Raw genomic sequence first — 20,499 nt, 5'->3', positions numbered from 1 at the left:
GGTGTCTCCAAAGCGATTGATACTTTTTTATTGCGAAGTGTTTATTTAGGGTATAAATGTATTATGCTTTTTAGGTTTATAGTTAAACATCTTTTAGATTAATTGGGTGGCAAAGAAAGTCAATGGAAACCAGAATTCTTGTCGCAGGCAACGTAAATAAAATAATATAGTCGTTTTGAGTTAATGTGGAATTGATTTTTTACGTCGATTTTACCATGATCCTTAAGAGCTAAAAAAAATATGCCGTTATTAAATTTGAATATTTCTAACTGTTTCTGTTACCATTCGCCGCCATCAATAAACGCGTAAATCAATATTCCTGTGCAGGCGCTTTCCGCGCTTTCCAAACGTAATAAAACTAAATCGGTTTCTAAATCTAAAGATTTCATATAAGACGAAATTATTAGGAAAATTTGATTATTTTAGAATATTTTCGTGACCTTTTGATAAGCTACAGATAAGAACATCGGTCGTTCACGAGTTATTTACCGTGCTGTGGCCCATTATTTCCACAGACGTCTGGTGCTCACTCTTTTTGTCATTAACACGCATCAATCAGAGTGAAAGTTTGTACTCATTTGAATGCGAAATTCTAACGTTTTAATTAAGCCAATTTTATGTTCGATTCCGAAATAGTCATCTTAACAGTGCAATAAATTAATTAAAGGTAAGTTTTCGAGCTGAAGAAGCATCTAAGCAAATGCGTCATTATTATCTACCATCATTGCTTTAATGGAGACCGAAAATTTCTATTGAATAATTTGCAATTCAATATTAACTAACATGGTGTCGATGTTAACCCAGGTCATGTAACATAGATTACGATTGTATTTCAATAAGGAAATCTTTCATTTTTGTATGCATTTTGCGCAAAACCTAAAGCGTAAGCCACAAGACGTAAGTAGCTGCATAACAACCCTATGTGATAGGTGATTTTCACAAATTTTGTGAACATTCCTCTTCTACTGATATTAATGCTCTTTTCCAGATTAGTCTCAGCATATCTCTAACGAAATGATATTCAGGGAAAAACAGGATTGCGAGGAAGAAGCAAAAAAAATTAATCTAGATGAGTCGCGTTATGACCAAAATACTTATATGGGAAGAGCTAAACATTTTATTCAAACCACTAACCCCTTGAACCTTTTCGTCAGCAGTCGCAAATTAGACGATGCCAAATGCTTAATACAATCTTACAAGTAAGAAGTTTATTCGATTTAATGTCTGAATTGTCATAAAATGTAATTTCTATATAGATGTGGGACGCAACTGCCTGAAGATACAACCGAAAATGACCTGTGGAAGTCTAAAGTGTTATATGATTCGGCGTTCCATCCAGACACAGGAGAGAAGATGATGCTGATCGGAAGAATGTCTGCCCAAGTATGAAGAAATACTTTTTTCATAGTTAAAGTTCATGACGACTCATTAGGTACCCATGAATATGCTGATTACCGGAGGAATGATCACGTTCTACAAGTCAACTCCCGCTGTGATATTCTGGCAATGGATTAATCAGTCGTTCAATGCCATTGTGAATTACACCAACAGGAGTGGAGATGTAGTCCAGACCGATAAGTAAAACTAAAATTTTCGAAAGTTACGCAATGAGCCTATATACGTAATCTCAAAATTTTAGGCAAATCCTGACGTCATATGCGTTTGCAACCACGGGGGCCGTGTCCACAGCTTTAGGACTGAATGCCCTGGTTAAAGTAAGTGTACGCATGTCTCAAACTGTTCTTTTTCGGCGATTGGTTGGAATACAAAGCGGTGTCATTGAACACGCGGTCTTCTTAGAGGTACCCGAAGCCAAATGAATGATTTTTGTACCGCAGAAGATGCCGCCCTTGGTGGGACGCTTGGTGCCCTTCGCAGCGGTGGCGGCCGCCAATTGTATCAACATTCCAATGATGAGAGCCCAGTAAGTTCACATTTTACGAAAATTCGAATTTAGCGCGCATTTTTGCATGGAAGTTGTAATCTGGCAACAACGTTTAGTTACAATTCAAGATGGTCGCTGAGGACTATCTGTTACTATCAGTACAAGCGCTAAAATAATTGCTTTTCAATTTAAGTCACCCACACCAGTGCAGTAATACAGCTGGCGAAAGCTGTGTCTGTCTAATATATTACCAAATATCACAAGTAAACAAGGATAGTCGAAATAGTCGGCCATATTACCGCACTGAGTGCACAATTTTGCAGGCACCTGTGTTCGTATATCATTGAATTATTATCGATTTTAAATAATAAAACAAATATACATAGACTGAATATATAGAATATACAGAGGAAAGAGGAAAATTCATGATAGCGGCACTGTAAAAAACTTAATATAACAATTCTTACTTCACACTAATTTCTTATGTTGTTCTTTTTTTATTTATCTCAATTATAAAAATGTCTTTATATAATTTAGTTAGTTAAAGAACCTTCATAGACAAAAATCGAAAGTTAGCGCGAATATTGTGAAGTTTACAATAAAGTTGTAATTTAACAACAACCTCCATTCAATTACAACTTCAAAATGGCCGCAGGGAACACCTTATGCCACTGTAAGTGTTTCAACAAGATGAAAAATGTACCGTTTAAATCGTTTCCAGGGAACTTAAACATGGCACTCCTATTTTTGATGCGAACGGCAATAAACTTGGATACTCAAAAGTGGCTGCGCAGTACGGCATTAGCCAGGTGATACTTAGTAGGATCGCTATGGCTTTACCGGGAATGGGTATGAAATTTACTTTATTAGAAAATAATTCTTGAAAATGTTTCTTAACGCAGTTCTAACCCCTGTGGTTCTGGACTACCTGGAAAAAAGAGGGACTTTGTGCAGATACCCTTGGCTAGCTCTCCCCACTTCCCTGGGAGTTTTAGGGTTGTGTCTAACCTTTGCCACACCCTTGGCATGTGCATTTTTCAATCAAAAGGCCAGCCTACCCTTCGCGCGTTTAGAGAACGATCTCAAGGTAAAAAAACACATTTACCGTCTTTTACAGCCTTTAGAGATACGTGTTTTATGACAATAACTTGTCCTCTTTGTATATTGTGTTTTAATATAATCTACTTTCAAGGACTTCTTTGGTTTCAGGTGGAAGTCTGCAAGAGATATGATGACAAAATTGAACGGGTGTTTTTCAACAAGGGTCTGTAAGTTTTTTCCGCTTTCAGGAGATTAAAGCATACATTTCCGTTGAAAAACTTTCTTTAAATCTTTCGTTCAACATGACAATAATGTTAAGCAATGTTAAATTTTACTAAATAATTTTAGTAAAAGCCATTCACAAGCATTTTATTTCCCTTCTTTACCAGTTAATTCAATGCAACACTGATATAGACCCATGAGGAATTAGTTTGGGATGGCAGGATTTCCAGCTGGAATTAAATACCTCGTCGGGGTTTTTTACCATTTTAACTACATCTGGAAATTCTGGCAGGGCGAGAATGTAGCCTAATAAAAACATAGCTGAAAGATATACAATTTTAAAAAATATTGCTTTCACCTGGAAACCAAGAAGGAGGCTGAGTGCCTCTCAATTGCACTCTGGATAGATACTGCACAGGATTGGCCTCGACAAAATATTCAATTCCATGACTCATCGCATTCTCTAAATTTCCAGAACTTTCCAAATCTGGTACATAAGCTGGCTCCAATACTACTGCAGGCTCTGCTCCCACAATATTTACCATCGGCTTCAAATCTAGATAAACACACAATAGAGACTAAAACAACGAGGCAATAAAATGCACCTTCGTCTGCCCAAGGCATTTCCTCGCTCTGAAGAGACTTAAAAGGTATTGTAGGTTGTTTTTTGCTAGGTTTTCTTGCCGTATCATCCATTACAAAATCGAAAATGTCTACTGTAGGCCAATCTTTGGCATTGCTAACGTTTTTATAAATATTGATCAAGTTTATTAAACCCGGAGTCACGGATTCCTTATGAATCTCTTTGGCTAGTTGTTGAGGTACCAGGACGTCTTGCAACGGACCTGGAGCTATGGAACTGAAAAACTCCTCAATTTGAACTCAATCTAGAGACAAAACTTCAATTATTTAACCTCAAAACAACCGAGTGTTCAGTGGTTGTCTCCTCAAATAAGGTGTGAAATATCTGATCAGGGGGACACTCGGGGGTCACACCACTTTCTACTGTGTGCATTATACGGACTAGAGCCTCTGGAGGGGTTTCTATCATTGCTTCATCGGCTGTGGGAGTATGGTTTACAATTGACTAAAAAATTTTACTGTAAGAGTACTCCATAGAGTTAAAAACTGCAAACTTCTTCTAGGAGCATCACAGATTCAGTGTTCAATCGCAGTCTCTGCACCCGCTTTTTCAATGCATAGCGGTCCTCACGTAAGGGTAAATCAAGAGGGGCTATTTTGAGGATATTCTCCACGTCTTGGGTCTCCTCTTTTACCATTTTGGCCAATTCGTGGGAGTCGATATGTAATTTGGGCTTTAAAAGTGGTCAGTTTTAGTTGCTTGTTGATAGAAAATTGGTAAGATACGAATTAAATGGATTTATGGGTTTTTAAAGTCATGAGTAACACTACTTCTAACACGCTTCAAATGTGAGTTTTAAGTGCTTAACATATAAATTAGAAATTCTAAACCAGAGAGGGAGACAAAACAAGGAATTTAGACGGTTTTTAACGTTTCTGTGACCTGTATATATAAATAAATTTTGAAAAACCAAGATTGATAGAAAATCAAAATATGAGATTTTATGGAATTCTAAGCTCATGAATGGCAACAAAAATGGCTCTTTTACTTTCTCACCTTTATTACTTCATGGACAACCTCTTTGGGAGAAGAAAGGTAACTCAGAGTCTCATAGTCTGGATCTCTATATAAAGAACACTTTAAAAAATCTTAGATTTTTTATTATAAAAACCTACAATTGCTTCATGTTAATGGTCATTTTAGCTCCCTTCTTTCCTTCTTCATCCATTTCACAAACAGCCAAATTTTTCACCCCTCTTTCATCCACCTTATCATGTTTCAATCTTCTTTCATTAAAAGTTTGCTGCAAAACTGGCTCCATCCCTTAGGGGTTTTATAGGAAAAAATGCATTTGAAAATTAAGGTTATAAATGGAGATTAGTCACTAGGATTCGAAATCATGGTTGAAAATTAACCTGAATGGGTTCTTTTAGCTTGTTGTTCCTGGATTTCTTGAATATATTGAGATCTAGAAAATATCTGATAATCGCCTCGCATCTCGCCCGCATCGGATTTTTCAAAGAGTTCATCAACTGTCTGTTCTTGGGTTAAAGTTAAATTTTAACGAATGCATTAGAATTTAATTCCCCTTTTATTTATAATTTTTTGGTTATAAAACTTACCAAAAGCTACTTCCGAACTAGGCACGTTGAACATTTCATCGGCAATATTTTGGTTTATCTATTGAGATTATTATAAGTAAATATTTTAGATATAAGTACATAGAGCAAAATCAACCAGAAATAAATAAACAGGGTTTTCTCCCAATCACTTCAATTATGAATTATTTCAGAAAGAAGATACACCCCTCTTTTGATCCAAAAATTACAAGTTTTACTACAATTTAACTCCACTGAAATTACCCGATTGCCAGACAGAAAAACTACCCCATCGGCGTTTATTTGGGTTTTAAAAACGCTTAATCTGCACTTTGACACCTCCTTTTGAGGCGTTAACCCTGAAAGCACTATAGGTTTAAGAATGAGAGCGTTTAAAGGGCTGTAGGAAATATCTGGCAAAAGCTCTATCAATCCTCCATGTGCAGAATCATATCCTGCACCCAAAAGAGACAATCCTCTAAGGACTATAGTCCCTTCTTCAAAATTTTTCTCAACAACTTCATACTTTAGTCCTACTTCCTCAATTTTCACTCCAAAATTTTTGGCAAAATTAATCTTCAAAGCAGCAATTAAAACCCTGGGAAAAAACCAGGCACGTACTAAAACCTCTTTTTGATTAAAATTCTCGAAGAACATCACATTTTCCCGGAAATTTCTAGCAAAATTTCCAAGATTTTGCAAAGTGGGGTAACAAAGCTTTAACCAACTTTTGGGGATTCTGTTTTGCGATAAATCTGAAGCCACCGCTTCAAGATCATGATCCAAAATCTTGAAGCCCAGCAATGAGGCCTTTAAGTCTTCAAGATTACTTCGAATGCGCAGCAATAGTTTTTCATATAGTTTTAATTCTTTCAATGCAAGTTTTGATGAGTTTTGTTGAGATATATTTTCTGGGAAAATATTGAGTAAATCTTCAATTATTAGTATAAGGAAGTTGGAATTTGGAATTAGGCAAGTCTCCTCAGGAGAACGTGTTAAAATGGCAAGGTTTTCTAAAAGATCCTCTTTTGCTTCCTCTTCAATAAATTGATAGTGACTCAAAAACAGGTCTTCGGCAGCCTCATCTGGCAAATTTTGAATCAGCTGTATATAATCCCTTCTATCATATTTTGAGAGTTTCTTTTCTGTATCATTTAAGCAGCTCTTTAAAACCTCCTCTATCCATCTTCTCTCTTCAATAACTTCTAAGCTTCCCCCATAAATACACTCTCCAATGACATAGTAAAGCTTCTCGAATAAACAGCTTTCCTCATTGACAAATTGCCTCAAAAAGCATTGAGAAAGCTCCAAATTTGCCTCCTCAAATTTGTAACTCAAGTTCCAATTCATGCAACGCCTCAATAGAACAAAATGAAATCTGCTTAAACCATATAACAACTTTGAGAACATTTCCTGTCGTCCAGGACATCCATAATAATAATCATCTACATTTATTGGATATCTATGATAAGCCTCCAATAATCCATTTTTTACCCCTCTTTGATTCTCCCAAACAACCTTCACGCAATTCTGGATCATCTCCAAGGGCACTTCTACACTTGAATCTATAGAAAGAAAGAGACGAAAATTTTCATGAGTGTTCTCAAAGTCCATCCCTTCCAACACCCTCTCCAACTCCCACAACCAATTGGGAGCAAGATGGCAATTCTCCAGGAGTACCCAAGAAGCTTCAATCCGAGATTTCTGAATCAAATCTTCGGCTTCAGTGCAATTGGAGCCATCTAGGCTGAAATGCTGGAACTTGTGGAGAACCAGCTTTAATTGGGCGAATCTGCGCAGGTGCTTGAGAATATTTAAACCTGGAGTTAAGAGGAAGATAATTGGCATTAAACTATGAGATTCATTGTAGATTTGTTGCATATCCATGAATGAGGGTTTTAAGAATTTAGGACCTAAAGTCTGTTTTATAAATTTACAGATCTTTTGCCTCATAAAATGAGGTTTCAAAAGTTTTATTTCCTTATTAATTTCAGTTTCGGCTGCACTTAAAGAGAGCCAAAAGGCAAACGGTAATTTGTGCCTTTCAAACAGCCCTTTGTTGATGGACTGAAATAAATCCAGGGTAAAAGTTTGGCAAATATTCCTGCAGCGAGTTTGAATATCCTTAGATTTGCCTGCGTTTAATATGGACATAAAATAGATGTTTTTAAACCATTTAAGAGAGAATTGGTAGCTGTGATGGAGCTTTTGGAGATTATTAATGGAGAAGAATTGTCTGGAAACATATTTGGCCACATCCCGATAATTTTGCTTGAATCCACTGATGATTTCAGCAATTTTCTGAGTCTGAGCTTGTTTCAATTTAACTTCTTGGCTCAGTTGCTTTGATTGATCCAGGATATAAATACTTGCCTCATCCTCTAGAATATCCGCTTTACTCTCACAGAGAGTGTCGAGTATCTTTGAATCCAGATTTTTAAGCTCCTCTCTAGAGCTCTTGGTCATTTCCCAAAGTTCCTCATTCATCTTCCTATATTCCGGCCTCTCAATCTCTATTACAGCCGTCAGCAGATTTTCGGTTAAAATTTCCTCTGTTAACTGAAAGTTTATAACAGTAATTTTACTACAAATCTCCTCACTGTATTTCGCATTACTCTTACACCCAATTAAATACGTTTTTGCGTCACTATGCACCTCCACTTCCTCTAAATCTATAATGACGGGGCTTTTTTCTTGCGACAAAAACTCTGTGAGATATAATGGGATAAATCCCTGAGGATCTTTAATAAGGATTCTCAGTCCTTGAGTGAGAGAGTATTTCAACTGAGGCAGAAAATCATTGAAGGTGAGTTTGGTTTGTAAGAGGTTGTTTCCGGCCTCAGTTTTGATGATCCACTGCTGGGCTTGAAACTCTGGATCTATAATAAGACAGTGAAACTTTGAATTGTATAGAATGAGGGCGTTTTCTATGAAGAATTCTGAGGGCAATAATCCGTTTTCTATCCAAGTTTCTACTTTGGAAGTATTTGCTAAAAGTGCGGAAAACTTAAAATATTCTCTCTTGGTTATAGGAATTTGAAGATTTTCAATAAAGTTTCTAAAAACTAGAAGTTTCTCATTCCTTTTTTGCTGGGACAATTGTGGTAAATATGCAACTAATGCGCAGCTTAAAAGAGCATCTCCAGGCAAATCATCAAGATGCCGTTGTAGCCTCTCAGCAGCCTCACTCCAGCGTTGTCTCTCTCCTCCAAGTCCTCCAATAAGTTTCTGCGCACTGCTCAATTTCCTGTTGCACAAATCAACTTCACTTTGCAGTTTCACTTGCTTCTTAACGGCCTCATCCAGAAGCAAATTTAGCTGTGCCAATTTCTCTTCAATCCTCACCACCTCCTCCTTCTTCTCATTCAAAACTCGCATAGTCTGCGCATACTCCTTCTCTGCTTTATCAAGTTTAACTTTCTTCGGGGCCACCTCTTTCGCCACTTTATCATACATATCCATGGCAATAATCCACTTGCAGAGGCCTTCAGCTGCGCTTGAAGCTTTAGCAACCACATGGGGCTTGAAATCTTTATGAGGGAGGAATTCTTTTCGAATTTTATTTATGATTTCGAGTTTGATGTGGTCTTTGTCGAAGTCTTTGAGGGTTTGAAGGAAGTTCATGTCGCCTAAAATTCTCTTTGAGGGACCCCAATAGTCATAAGTCTTACGACCAGTGCTAGCATCAGGGATTTTATCAGGTTTCACTTCTTTGATTACGCAAACTGAGGCCATAACCAATTTTACTGCGTCCGGGGGATTTTTCATTGATTTTACCAAAGTAATATCTGAAGGTTTAAGAGTGTTTAGGGCGGAAATAGCATCTTCTAAAATTGGAATGGCCTGCGCCAACTCTGACTCACACTCAGACTTCAACTCTTGAGCCACAATTGCTTGTCGACTTGCAGTTTTCTCATCCTCCCTTACTAAATTTGAGGCCTTCTCCACCTCCTCACTTTCCAAGGCGATTTGTTCAGTCATCTCCACAGCATTTCTAGTCATTTCCTCAAGTTGAGGCTGATATTCTGCTAAGGCTTTTTGCATGTTGCAAATCTGAGATGACGCATAAGACAATTTGGCCAAACCCTGTTGAAATCTGGCTTTTTTTGCTATGAGAGATTTCCGCTTTTTAACTACTAAGTCAATGAAGAGGTTATTGAAGTGAATGAAAGATTTTGAAGTTGTTTCGGAGGTTTTAAACATGAAAACTACAGCTGCAGAAATTTGTTTAGAAATTGATTTGTCAATAAGGGAATTTTCAATGTAGTGATTTGCGATGAAGTGCAAAGCTTCTTCTGGCCATAAATGCCAGAAAACTGTGCTACATCGAGTAGTTAATGAATGGTAAGAGGAAATTTTTCTTTTAAGCTGATCTCCAATATTAAAGGATAACGTTAAGTGCAAATTTTCTCTACATTGCTTGTTAAAGAATTTAAAAACCTTTTGGAGACTTATATCTAAATTCTTATTCCCTCCTTGGGCCCCTAGTCTTGTAACCTCCAAAATCTCCAGTTTCTCTTTTGGATTATAAAAATCAGTAACATCTCCATCTCTCAAATAATGATCAACTACCGTCAAAAACTCCTCGTTTAGTAACTCTTCAGAGACAAAGAAAACAGTCTTCTTTGCCATATATCCGCACTCTTTAAGCACCATTTTGAAGTCCTTTAACAAGCTTTTATTATCACGAACGAAACTGGATTGGAAATAATTTTGATCACAAATAAAGCTACAGAATTTAGTCAAAGACTTTCTGCCACGACCTGTGAGGCCCAAATGCAAAATTGTTTCATTAGAAATTGATAAAAGCCTGCATAAAATTGCCATCTTTTCTAGAGCATAATCAAAGAATAGTAGGTTCAAATTAGGAAATTTGTTGTTGTAATCTTGCAGCAACTGCTTGCAGTTATCTTTGAAATTTATTTCTTCATAGCAGCCATTTGATTTGAAGCCAAAATAAATCTTGTCTAAAATCCAGTTTTCATAATTTTCTCCAAAGATTTCTGATGCATCCTCTTCGAAGTTCTCGTATAATGCAACTTTGATGAGATTTAGACCCTTTTTGAAGTCATCCAAATTATCCAAACAATCCAAAAACTCTTTCACTAATTCATGCACCCACAATTTGAGATAAATTTTCTTGTTTCCATCAAAAGTCTCCTTCTTCAGAAACGTACAACCCTTAAGAATCCTCGCTAATCCCTTTATATCGAAAAAACTCCTCAAATAGCATTTCAACGACTCCTTTAACTGCAGATAAATTTTCATTGAAGCTCCAATTAATGTTTCAACAGAATTCAGTATATCTCCAGGAAATCCAGATTTTTTCCAGGAATAAAACAGACTTTGACTAAAAATCTTACAATAACTTTCATTAGTAAATTCGCTAATTCCAAAAACATTGAAGTTCTTGAGGAGCCTCCTAGGTAAAACTTCATTAAGTGCTGAGGCTATAAAGTTAGTTTTTTCCAGTTTCTCATGGAAATTTGGGGATAAATTGTGATCTATAAGGAGCCTCAATAGTTCCAGAACATTTGAATCTTTGCGGGAACAATTTAAGTCGTCCAAGAAACACACTAAGCGCTTACTGCGCTGATTTAACTTGTATTGCAATAATTCTTTGAATAAATTATTTGCACTTAGAAAATTGCCACAGCAGAAAAATGCCTGATCAAAATCATTTTCATCCAACTTCCTAATACAATTCTTCAAAGCTAAAGATTTTCCAGTATTTCTCGGCCCAACTATCAACAATTTTTTATTATACTTCAAGTGCAAATCCAGAATAAAGTTGACTCTAATCGTATCAACAGTGGGCACTGTCATATCCACCATCTTCTCATTCTTCAACACATCGGTCCAAAGCTTCCAGGTACCCCTCAATTTATACATGTAACAATAATCTAGCACAATTCCCTCTGCAGGCACCCCAACTTCTAATTTTTCCAAACATGAAGGATACCCATAAATACCTTTCCAAAGCTGCTTATAAAACTCATCAAACTTCTTCCGTTCTTCCCAAGACATACAGCTGGAAAGTCCTAAAGCTCCCGCCTGGATTAACGTGGCATGTATCCAAGCGGAAATGTTCTTTAAATCTTCATCTCTTTTGCCATTTTGAGAATATGCTTCATCAAGGATCAGCTGGAAGTACGTTAATACATTACTGACTAAAGTGTTCTGGCTAAGCATAATATAGGAGCTTAAAGTGAGAAGGATTTCCAGAGAGGGGGGTAAGAACCATTTGATCAGAGCTTCTATTTGGGATTTGTGATCCTGGAGCCACAAGGACTTGCAGGTTTTCAACCAGGAATCAACGAGGCTCAAGTAGGGGACAGTTTGAGGCGGGAAGTAAATGACTGTGCATCTTGATATCTGTGGAAAAAAAAAATTGATTTTGAACGTTTTTCGTCGAGTGTGTACTAACAAGTTTTTTAATGTACACAAAATCATTCATTAATAACCCGCATTAATGTATGAATGACACATGGACGGTATCTGTCACTTATAAAGGTTTCACTTTTTGACATACGAAAGGATTTCTGCATTTTTAGCGAAAATTAATTGCAATGATTTAAAAAATATTAGTTTCAAGCAATTTCCAGTTATTTTCCTGCAGTAGTCACCTTAACAACATTGTGAAAAATAGCAAATTACTAAATATTACAAATAGTTGAATCGATAAGCTCAATTTTCAGCTCTTTTGTTTTCCCTCTACCCTCTGGATACGCAAGAGTGCATTGAGGGAGGAAATGGTAAGGAAAGACAGTTGCCCACCCTTCCAACTTCATTTGTTATTATTAGGTGTATACCTATGACTCCGCGTTTTTATTTCTAGTTCTATTTTCTTTGAAAAAATATTTTTTTATTTAAGGAATTTTATTTCATTTTTTACTCCGTATTACCAGCTTTCTATTTATATATGATAATTGCTATATGACCTTTTAAAACTTTTCAATTAAGGTTTAAATATGTCCAATTTTGTGCCGAATAAACATCATTTGCGGGAAGCTTTGCTCTTCCTTTTCCATCTTAAGAAAAACGCCACTGCCGCTCACCAAATGCTCGTTGAGGCTTATGGCAATGGTGCTGCGTCTATAAGAACTTGCCAACAATGGTTTCAGCGCTTCAAATCAGGTGATTTCGACCTCAACGACAAGGAGCATGGTAAGCCATCGAAAAAATTTGAAGACGAAGAACTGCAGGCTTTGTTGGACGAAGACGCCGCGCAAACGCAAGAACAGCTCGCATCTTCCCTTAACGTCACGCAGAAAACGCTTTCGGTTCGTCTTCACGCTATGGGAAAAATTCAGAAGGAAGGAAAATGGATGCCTTATGAATTGACGGAAAGGAACAAAGAGCAACGAAAAACGACGTGTGAGATCTTGCTTGAACGTTTTCAAAGAAAGTCTTTTCTACATCGTATCGTGACCGGAGATGAAAAATGGCTTTACTTCGACAATCCAAAGAGGAAAAAATCATGGGTAAGCCCGGGTGAGCCAACAACTTCAACCGCAAAGCCAAATATCCACGGGAAGAAGGTATTGCTCTGCATTTGGTGGGACCAGCGCAGCGTACTCTATTACGAGCTTCTCCAACCTGGCGAAACAGTCACTGCCAATCGTTACGTCCAACAACTAGTGCAGTTGCGTAATCAACTCGCAGTAAAGAGGCCAGAATGGGCGGATCGACACGACAAAGTCATACTGCTTCATGACAACGCAAGGCCTCATGTCGCTCAACCAGTCAAGAACACCTTGAAGGATTTCAAATGGAAAGTCTTACCGCACCCGCCATACTCGCCAGATATCGCCCCGTCGGATTATCACCTTTTCCGTTCAATGGCTCACGGTTTGCCAGAGCAACGCTTCCAGAATCGCCAAGAAGTCCAAGAATGGCTTGATGAATGGATCGCTTCAAAACTGACGAATTTTTTTACGATGGAATCTATAAACTGCCTAATCTCTGGGAAAATGTTGTCATTAACGATGGAAATTATTTTTAATAAACATTGGTAATAAATTTATACAGTTTCAAGCAGTTGAAAATGCGTAAAAAAACGCGGAGTCATAGGTATACACCTAATATATGTGGCCGTTATTCAAAAATTCAAAAATGATTTTTTTAAAGAAATTCTGTCCTAGCTTTCATTATTTTATTCATATGCATACACTTTTTTTTTGTTAATCAGATAATTGTAAAGCAATTTAAACCACCTTTCAGAAACCCTATTCAACAAATACTTACCATTGCCGGACTCCAAGACACCAATTTCGTGGTTTCAAACACAAACGCCACGTTGTCCACAATCCTAACTTGTTCTAGAGACTCCAGAAACAGCTGCCTTTCATCTAGAACCTCCAACATATCACTGATACAATCCTGTTCCATTTTCCCATCGAACAAAATCCAATTGTCCTGTTCCGAACTCTTTAAAACAGACAGTAATATTCCATCTCTCCATTTAACGTGGGCATTTTTAGAGGGTTCTCCAATGAAGGTTTCATAGTCAATGCAACTGGGACTGAAGATGTGTAATTTTACGTTAGACTTGAATTTATGGCAAAGTTTTAGAGAGGTAGTTTTTCCAGTTCCAGAGTCTCCCAGCAGGATTAGGCTAGCCCTGGGTTGAGTTAAACAATCAAAGACCTCCTGAGTTTTAATTAGGAACTCTTGAGAATAGTCTGCTTTTATTGAGATGTTGTTCAAATTTTGGGGTATGGATGAAATGTCGACAAAAACGTCGGAAAGAAATTTCTGGAATATGACTATATCATGAGGTAATAATTGAGAAAAAAACACCTGTCTAATGCTGGAACTTAAAATTTTGAAGTTGTCACTCTCAGAGCTTTGTAGCTTCTGGAAATTCGTCACAACTTTCTTGAGTTGTGTTAGCTTAAAAATGTAATGTTTTTCAGTGCCTATGAGATCCTCCAATAGCCGTAAACAAAGACACAAACGCTTTGAACAATTTTTGAAGTTGGACACTCCGAGAGATGCAAAAAGCCCCTCTGCAATGATCTCTAAATGAGGCGTTGATAAGCTAAAAGCCCTGAACATTGACTTAAAATTCTCAGGTAGCTGCGCTGAAGCAGAAGATTGACATATTACTATAAAATTCTTCATAGGTCTTTTGTCCAGAATATTCCTTAATTCCTGAGAAATACTGCTAAGTACTTCAAGTTTTACCTTCTCAATATGTTTTATATTAATCCAGCAGGAGTTAATGAGAAAAACCCCCTTGAGAACCCTCCTCACTTCATTTACTTTAAGCTTCGAAATGCAGCTGAATGAATAATAAGCTCTCCCAAGAGTTTCTGCTAAATATTTTACAGTAACAGACTTTCCAGTTTGATCTGCTCCCTTGAGAAACCCAAAGAAATTATTAAAATATGCGATAAGTAGTGTGACGTAGCAGCGCTCAGTCTGTGAAGAGAGCATTATTTGCCCATTATTGCCCAGATACTCATACCCATAATCCATCACATGATTCATAAACCTCACAAAACAAACAGAATTTTGACAGTAAAATCGCAGTTGCCTCTGCCAATCAAAATGATGATCATCAATCACTAATCCATCTTTAACAAAGCTCTGTAGAAAATACTTTAAGTTCAAATCTACCATCAGTAAATTCTGGATTATATTCCTTTGTAGGAAATTAGTTTCTTGAAGTTTTATTTCCAGGATTTTCTCCTCAATCCTATTATCCAGTCTGCGTTTCAGCATTAATAGTTTAATGTTATGAGGCAATTTCAATCCATTTTCAACTTGATCGGTCCAGAAGACTTGAGCCATTACTTGAAGGCTTTGTTGGGGGTATTTCTTCATTAGCTCCCTTAGAGGGGTTTTCTTGAAGATTTTAAAGCACTCCGAGTGCTTGTGTTTCAAACTATTGCGCACTTCTATATCTAGTGTTTCAAGGAAAGTTTCCAGTTTCATTGAAAGTTTCACTGGGTTTTTTAATCGCAGTTGCTCTTGACAGCTACTCAGTACTGCTTTTACGCTGTGGTTACTGAGTTGTAGTTGATAAATTCCTGGAAAAATCTTCTGAAGCAATGATTGATTGTCGGAAATGTTTCTTGAGAGCAATTGCATTAATTCTTTGTCTGAGACTAAGAATAATCTTGGAAATCTAACGCGAATTGTTTCTAAATACTGGTCAATGCCTTTCTGGATTTTTTCAAGTGTGAATAATGCTTCCTTCAAATCACGGTAAAAGTTGCTTTTTTCTACAATCTCAATAACTTTTCTGGAGGAATTTTTGAAGGTTTCTATATAGAACATCAAATGCTTCTCGCCTATATTTTCCAGCCAAATTTTTTCTTGGAAAAAGATTTGAGAGATTTGTTCATTGAGGGTGAAGATAGAGCTTAAAATACTCAAAGACTCTTGAAAAATGTTCCAGTCGTACACAACATTTTGAATCTTCACTAAGGTTTCGTAAAAATCTTCAACTTCACTCTCAAATGGTTTCACAAACACCATACCACGCATTCTAGATATTTCCATGATTTGCTCATCAACGATTTCCTGGATTTGATCGAAATTTTCAAGGAAATAATTATCTGCATTGATGGTGAAATAAACACTTTTCCAATGCTCTTTTAGGCTTTTTAAGTGTCTGAAAAGAGTTTCTTCTTTGGTAGCGCACAATGAGATGATTTCATAGTCCTTGAGGTTGTCTTTGAGATCGAATTCGACCATTTTCTTCAAAGTTGTGCCTGTAAATGCATGGTGTTAATATGAAATGTGCGATTGTATGACAGGTTTGACCTTATAATCAATACATCTCTGTTATTAAACAGAGAAAGTTGAACATTTTAATATTTGTTCTGCCATGTTCAAGGAATAAATTGAGAAAAAATCAATGGCCTAGATAGTTTCAAAAGCCCAAGGAGATTTTTTTTAATTTAGAAGATTAAGATAGCTCTTTAATGTTTGATGAACATATTCGGTTATATCTAGATTCGAGACATTTCATAATACAATGTAAACGTTAATTAAAGAGAATGTTTTAACGGATAATTAAACAATCCTTGTAATAAGGAATAAATCATAAACGAACCATATTGATTAAGCCATTTGTTATTTACCATCAAACATCTGATTTATCCAAAAGATTACTTTAATATTTCAACTCTTACTTATGGTTTTTTAATGATCTCTCTCTACTTTTATAGGTTCACGTAACAGAAATCCAAAAGTAAAATAAATACATATAATAATAATCAGCCAATCAGGACAGACATTTCCTGCATTTAATATGCCAATTTCACATTTAACTGATAATATTTCAAACATTAATAAAAATCTCACCTGCATTAGGCATCAAGTCGAAGCCGGCAATTTCAGACATGGCCCTCCAATGTGCGGCCCTCAATGCCTTATTGCACATGATTTTCATCACCACCAAAGCAGGTTTAAACTCTTCCAGAACATTCAAGGACATGCCGCAGAGCTTCAAGGGCGCTGGCCAGTTCAAGATATCTGGATCGTCTACAGTACCTTTAAATCTGTATAATTTATTTTTCAGTGGGTTTTTGTCCATAACGGGTGATCATTATCTCGTAGTAGGACGTAAACCGTAACCGCAGAACATTATTTAAGCAATTTACTATTTACTTGAGTTTTTTTAATGATCACCCTACATGAGCTCTGTTAACAGGAAAGAAAACTAGTTGTAAATGGACTGCAAATATTTTTGACAATCGAAAATTAGTTTTCTTGTCTGTTGAAACAGACCCATTTGTTCTGAAGTAAAATTTAAACCTGATAGGTAAATTTTCATCCTGCGCCTGTCTCAGCTTTTTCCTGTAGGTTTTCTTGATTTCTTTCAGTTCTGCACAGAATTTTTCAACTGTCTGATTGGCGGATTCGTAGTCAAGTAGGTCAAACTGACCATATTGCCACACTGAAACGTGTTTCTGCACATCGAGGCTTAGCTTCAAGAGATGGTAAAAGGGGTATACATAGTCTTTTAGATTATCAAATTCCGGATATGAGGATTTGGGGAAATTGAGGCAAACTTCTTCCTTGTTTACCCACTCAATTTGCAGTTGAATTTCCTGTACGCATTATTACACCAAACTGAACTTATAAAAATTTCAAGAATACCTTGATTTTAGCCATCTGCAGAGTGATCTTATTGAGATATTTTCGGGCACATTTAATATCGTCCATTTCGTCCAAAATCACTAGCAGCGGATAGGTATTGATAATGAGGATATTGATGTCCTCAATCACTTTCTGCAGTTTGTCCTCAGCCTCGAATTTCAGCTGCTCGTAATTGATTGAATGCTGTTCGATTATAGGGAAAATAAAATCCAGCCAGTTTATTGCTGAAATACATGTTAACTTACAAAAATTGCAAAAAAATTTTCATTTTGACTACAACCTTCGCAATTTCTTTTTATATGATACTCATCCAGAATCCCTATGGTGATCAAATTTGACAGCGACATCAATGAGATCTGAAGTCTGCAGTTCAAAGTCTCAAGCTGCTCATTGCGCACCCAGGACATGAATTTCCCTTCAGAAAGTTTTAATTATTATACGATCTTCCTGATAATTTAGTTACATAGGCCATGATTTTTTTACCCTCATTTTATTACCAATTTCAATCAATTCTTCGGTGGTCAAAGGCTGTTGCAAGGCTCGCGATTTAATCAACTGAAAACTATCGCAAATATCGTTGATTTCCCATAAATGTTGTGAGGACAAGTTGCGAAAAATTGAGTCGGTAATCATTTTTAGCCCTGCATGTAATTTCGTCCTATAGGGAATTAAATCCATCTGTCCGATGTCGAAATACTCGTTGTCGGGGATTTGGGTAACATTGTGAATGTACCTGTTAAGAATTAGAGTATCTGTAAATATATTTTCAATTGAAAATTAACAAATATAGGTGAGTTAGTCAACGTTCGCGGTAGTCAGGTTTGAGGGGAAGCCCTATTTGATGAAAAATCTACTGAGTGATTGCGAAAATTTGCCAATGCAGGGTAATATCCAAATTGCCCTATTTTTAAAAAATGTTAAATTGTTCATTGTTCAAATTGATATTAGGTTGATAAAATAGGGAAGTTATTCTAATAATATAAGCAATTTTTGAGAAATCACCCAGAAACCAAAAAAGGTTTTTTTTGCAATAAAAAGAATTCAAACCTTTTATAAAACTCTATCCTCTGACAGCCATCGTCGAACAAAACATCACTAGACTGTGCAGAACATTCACTAATTATATCTTTATATACCCCCTCAAAGCGCTTTTCGAGGATGTTCAAATAACCTTCAACGGGCTGATATAACTCCCTAATGTTACTACTAATAGTACTTTTGCATTGCAAAATAAACTCTTCAGTCAGGCACAAACAAATCTTCCTCATTTCCTGCCCTTTAATCCGTCCTCTCTCCATCACCCTCAAATCCTCCCCCAAGCTTATTAAATCATTCAGTAATCCATGAAAAAGCTTTACTACCTAAAATATTAATTCTAAAAATCATAAAGATATTTTACAACGGAGTCTCACCTCGGTTTCTGGAGGACTCATAATCAACTTTCCTGCAAAATCGACATGCAGTTTCAAATATGGACGGCTTTGAGTAAATTTGACAACATATTCCATGGTATGAGCAATGCTTTTACTGATATATTTTGACAGCAACATGGTACACGCAGGGAGAAATTTGAGAGGACGTTTTTGGAAGATCACATCCGGGTTTTTATCCAAGATATTGCACAAGATTTTGTGAAAATCTTGAAGAGAGCATGAAGACATTAATATTTTCTAGAAAGCAAAAATTACATAGATACGCGATTTTTTCTCATAAAAATGTGCTTAATTCAAATTTAAAATCACCTCTTTGAAAACTGCCTTCAATTCATAAACTTCCAATACTTTCTGGATGTCCAACTTTATCAATTCTTTGGGCAGTTCAGCGAGACAAGTTTCCAGGAAATTCTTCATTACTGGATAATGTAGAATCCAGCGTATTGCAAACTGCTTTCTAATGCAGATAAATTTGTCATATTGTTCAGTTCGACCTAGAAATCTATAGTCGCTAATTCTGAAATTTTCAGGACATTTTTCCTTGAATTTCAAATTCATGCCTGCGCAGTGGGTTATGTTCTTGAATTCCTGTTTGGAATCGCGCATAATATCGTTCAAAAGCTGCGGAAATCGAAGCTCTAATTTTTTTGCGTTGATTTTATTTCTAATATTTTTTTCCTGAAATCTATAAGAAAGTATAAACACATTAAGTTCTATTTAAAATTACCGAGACATTTCAGTTATGGGACATCTTGCTGCAAATTCTCTCATAGAATTATTAACGGTAGTTGGGACAACTGCTGGTATATCTATTCTTTTATCCCATCTGCACAGTCGCCTGGTTTTCGCAATATTCTTAATCATACAGTCTGAAATTTGACCCATTTTTCGTGCCCTAACATCAAAAACCGCGCACAAATCTTTGGGGATATTGATCAAGGGTGGTAGCACCGGCACTTTAGTGCGATGGTACTTTTTCGAGGGTTTATTAGCCATTAGTTATTTGAAAACAATTTCCAAACCGATATGAAGTGATTGGGAGCTTTAACGAAATAAAAGAGTATTGATCAAACATGATCAGTGGTTTATTTTGAAACCCCTAAAACATTATACAAACCTTCTCGCTTAAGTCATTCCGATTCGCTATATTCTCGAATTCATGTGTACCATATACACCGAAGGAACACTCATATGCATATTTCGCATAAATTGTATAAAAGCAGAATTACCTGACGGACACCATTGCCCTTCTTGGCATGACCTGGCTTGACATGGGTGGACTGTGCTTCGATCTGCTCCTTAGATGGATTAAAAAAAGTGGTTCTTCTTCCCCCCGTGGACCTGTTTCCAAACGCTGTCGGTATCATATATTGACAAGAAGCAGATCCTCTACTAGTACATGGTACCGCTTTGCCGCCCATTACACTGTTTCGCCTTTGAATGCTTTTGCCAAATTAGTTTTTTGAGTACCTAATTAATTAATCGAGAAAAGGAGACTGACCTCTCAGTCTAATTTGACTAGAACCAGCCGGGGTTCTTGCGCCTTGACCGATTTGGGGTAAAGTTACTGGCTGACACCCTTGCTTAAATGCGTTTTGGTATTACAAACGGATTTTATAA

General features: G+C 36.6%; 3 protein-coding genes across 3 annotated transcripts; 1 reads left to right on the top strand and 2 right to left on the bottom strand.

Annotated features, from left to right (window-relative positions):
* The first annotated feature begins 365 nt into the window (after positions 1–365).
* Positions 366–3,283, top strand: Sfxn1-3 (Sideroflexin-1-3). Its single transcript, XM_066390756.1, has 9 exons — positions 366–667; positions 989–1,199; positions 1,257–1,383; positions 1,433–1,578; positions 1,640–1,715; positions 1,839–1,924; positions 2,607–2,734; positions 2,788–2,972; positions 3,095–3,283. The coding sequence occupies exons 2-9, from the start codon at positions 1,015–1,017 to the stop codon at positions 3,155–3,157; spliced, it is 996 nt and encodes a 331-aa protein (XP_066246853.1). The 5' UTR covers positions 366–667; positions 989–1,014; the 3' UTR covers positions 3,158–3,283.
* On the bottom strand, positions 3,224–5,176 carry LOC136409324 (uncharacterized). The gene is made up of 7 exons (XM_066390755.1): positions 4,907–5,176; positions 4,788–4,854; positions 4,285–4,464; positions 4,063–4,235; positions 3,754–4,007; positions 3,507–3,704; positions 3,224–3,454 (listed from the first exon to the last, which is right to left on the bottom strand). The coding sequence occupies exons 1-7, from the start codon at positions 5,050–5,052 to the stop codon at positions 3,321–3,323; spliced, it is 1,152 nt and encodes a 383-aa protein (XP_066246852.1). The 5' UTR covers positions 5,053–5,176; the 3' UTR covers positions 3,224–3,320.
* A 65-nt stretch (positions 5,177–5,241) lies between these two features.
* Positions 5,242–19,938, bottom strand: LOC136409323 (dynein axonemal heavy chain 7-like). The gene is made up of 11 exons (XM_066390754.1): positions 19,607–19,938; positions 19,189–19,564; positions 18,859–19,116; positions 18,494–18,807; positions 17,944–18,179; positions 17,727–17,861; positions 17,447–17,670; positions 17,102–17,397; positions 16,649–16,845; positions 13,577–16,053; positions 5,242–11,704 (listed from the first exon to the last, which is right to left on the bottom strand). The coding sequence occupies exons 1-11, from the start codon at positions 19,873–19,875 to the stop codon at positions 5,504–5,506; spliced, it is 10,983 nt and encodes a 3,660-aa protein (XP_066246851.1). The 5' UTR covers positions 19,876–19,938; the 3' UTR covers positions 5,242–5,503.
* Positions 19,939–20,499: the final 561 nt, after the last annotated feature.

Source organism: Euwallacea similis, chromosome 5, assembly GCF_039881205.1.
Source record: "Euwallacea similis isolate ESF13 chromosome 5, ESF131.1, whole genome shotgun sequence".
Classification (NCBI taxonomy): domain Eukaryota; kingdom Metazoa; phylum Arthropoda; class Insecta; order Coleoptera; family Curculionidae; genus Euwallacea; species Euwallacea similis.
This window is presented reverse-complemented; position numbering and strand designations above follow the sequence as displayed.

Excerpts from the sequence above, each read along its gene's own strand:
- LOC136409323 (XM_066390754.1), bottom strand. The coding sequence starts at position 19,875 with ATGGCTAATAAACCCTCGAAAAAGTACCATCGCACTAAAGTGCCGGTG. Across the intron at positions 17,862-17,943 it reads CGAAGAATTGATTGAAATTG|GGAAATTCATGTCCTGGGTG; the intron begins GTAATAAAATGA and ends AACTTTCTGAAG. Across the intron at positions 17,671-17,726 it reads TATAAAAAGAAATTGCGAAG|CAATAAACTGGCTGGATTTT; the intron begins GTTGTAGTCAAA and ends CATGTATTTCAG.
- LOC136409324 (XM_066390755.1), bottom strand. The coding sequence starts at position 5,052 with ATGGAGCCAGTTTTGCAGCAAACTTTTAATGAAAGAAGATTGAAACAT. Across the intron at positions 4,008-4,062 it reads GAACACTCGGTTGTTTTGAG|TTCCATAGCTCCAGGTCCGT; the intron begins GTTAAATAATTG and ends GGAGTTTTTCAG. Across the intron at positions 3,705-3,753 it reads AATGCCTTGGGCAGACGAAG|ATTTGAAGCCGATGGTAAAT; the intron begins GTGCATTTTATT and ends GTGTTTATCTAG.
- Sfxn1-3 (XM_066390756.1), top strand. The coding sequence starts at position 1,015 with ATGATATTCAGGGAAAAACAGGATTGCGAGGAAGAAGCAAAAAAAATT. Across the intron at positions 1,579-1,639 it reads GATGTAGTCCAGACCGATAA|GCAAATCCTGACGTCATATG; the intron begins GTAAAACTAAAA and ends TCAAAATTTTAG. Across the intron at positions 1,716-1,838 it reads GACTGAATGCCCTGGTTAAA|AAGATGCCGCCCTTGGTGGG; the intron begins GTAAGTGTACGC and ends TTTGTACCGCAG.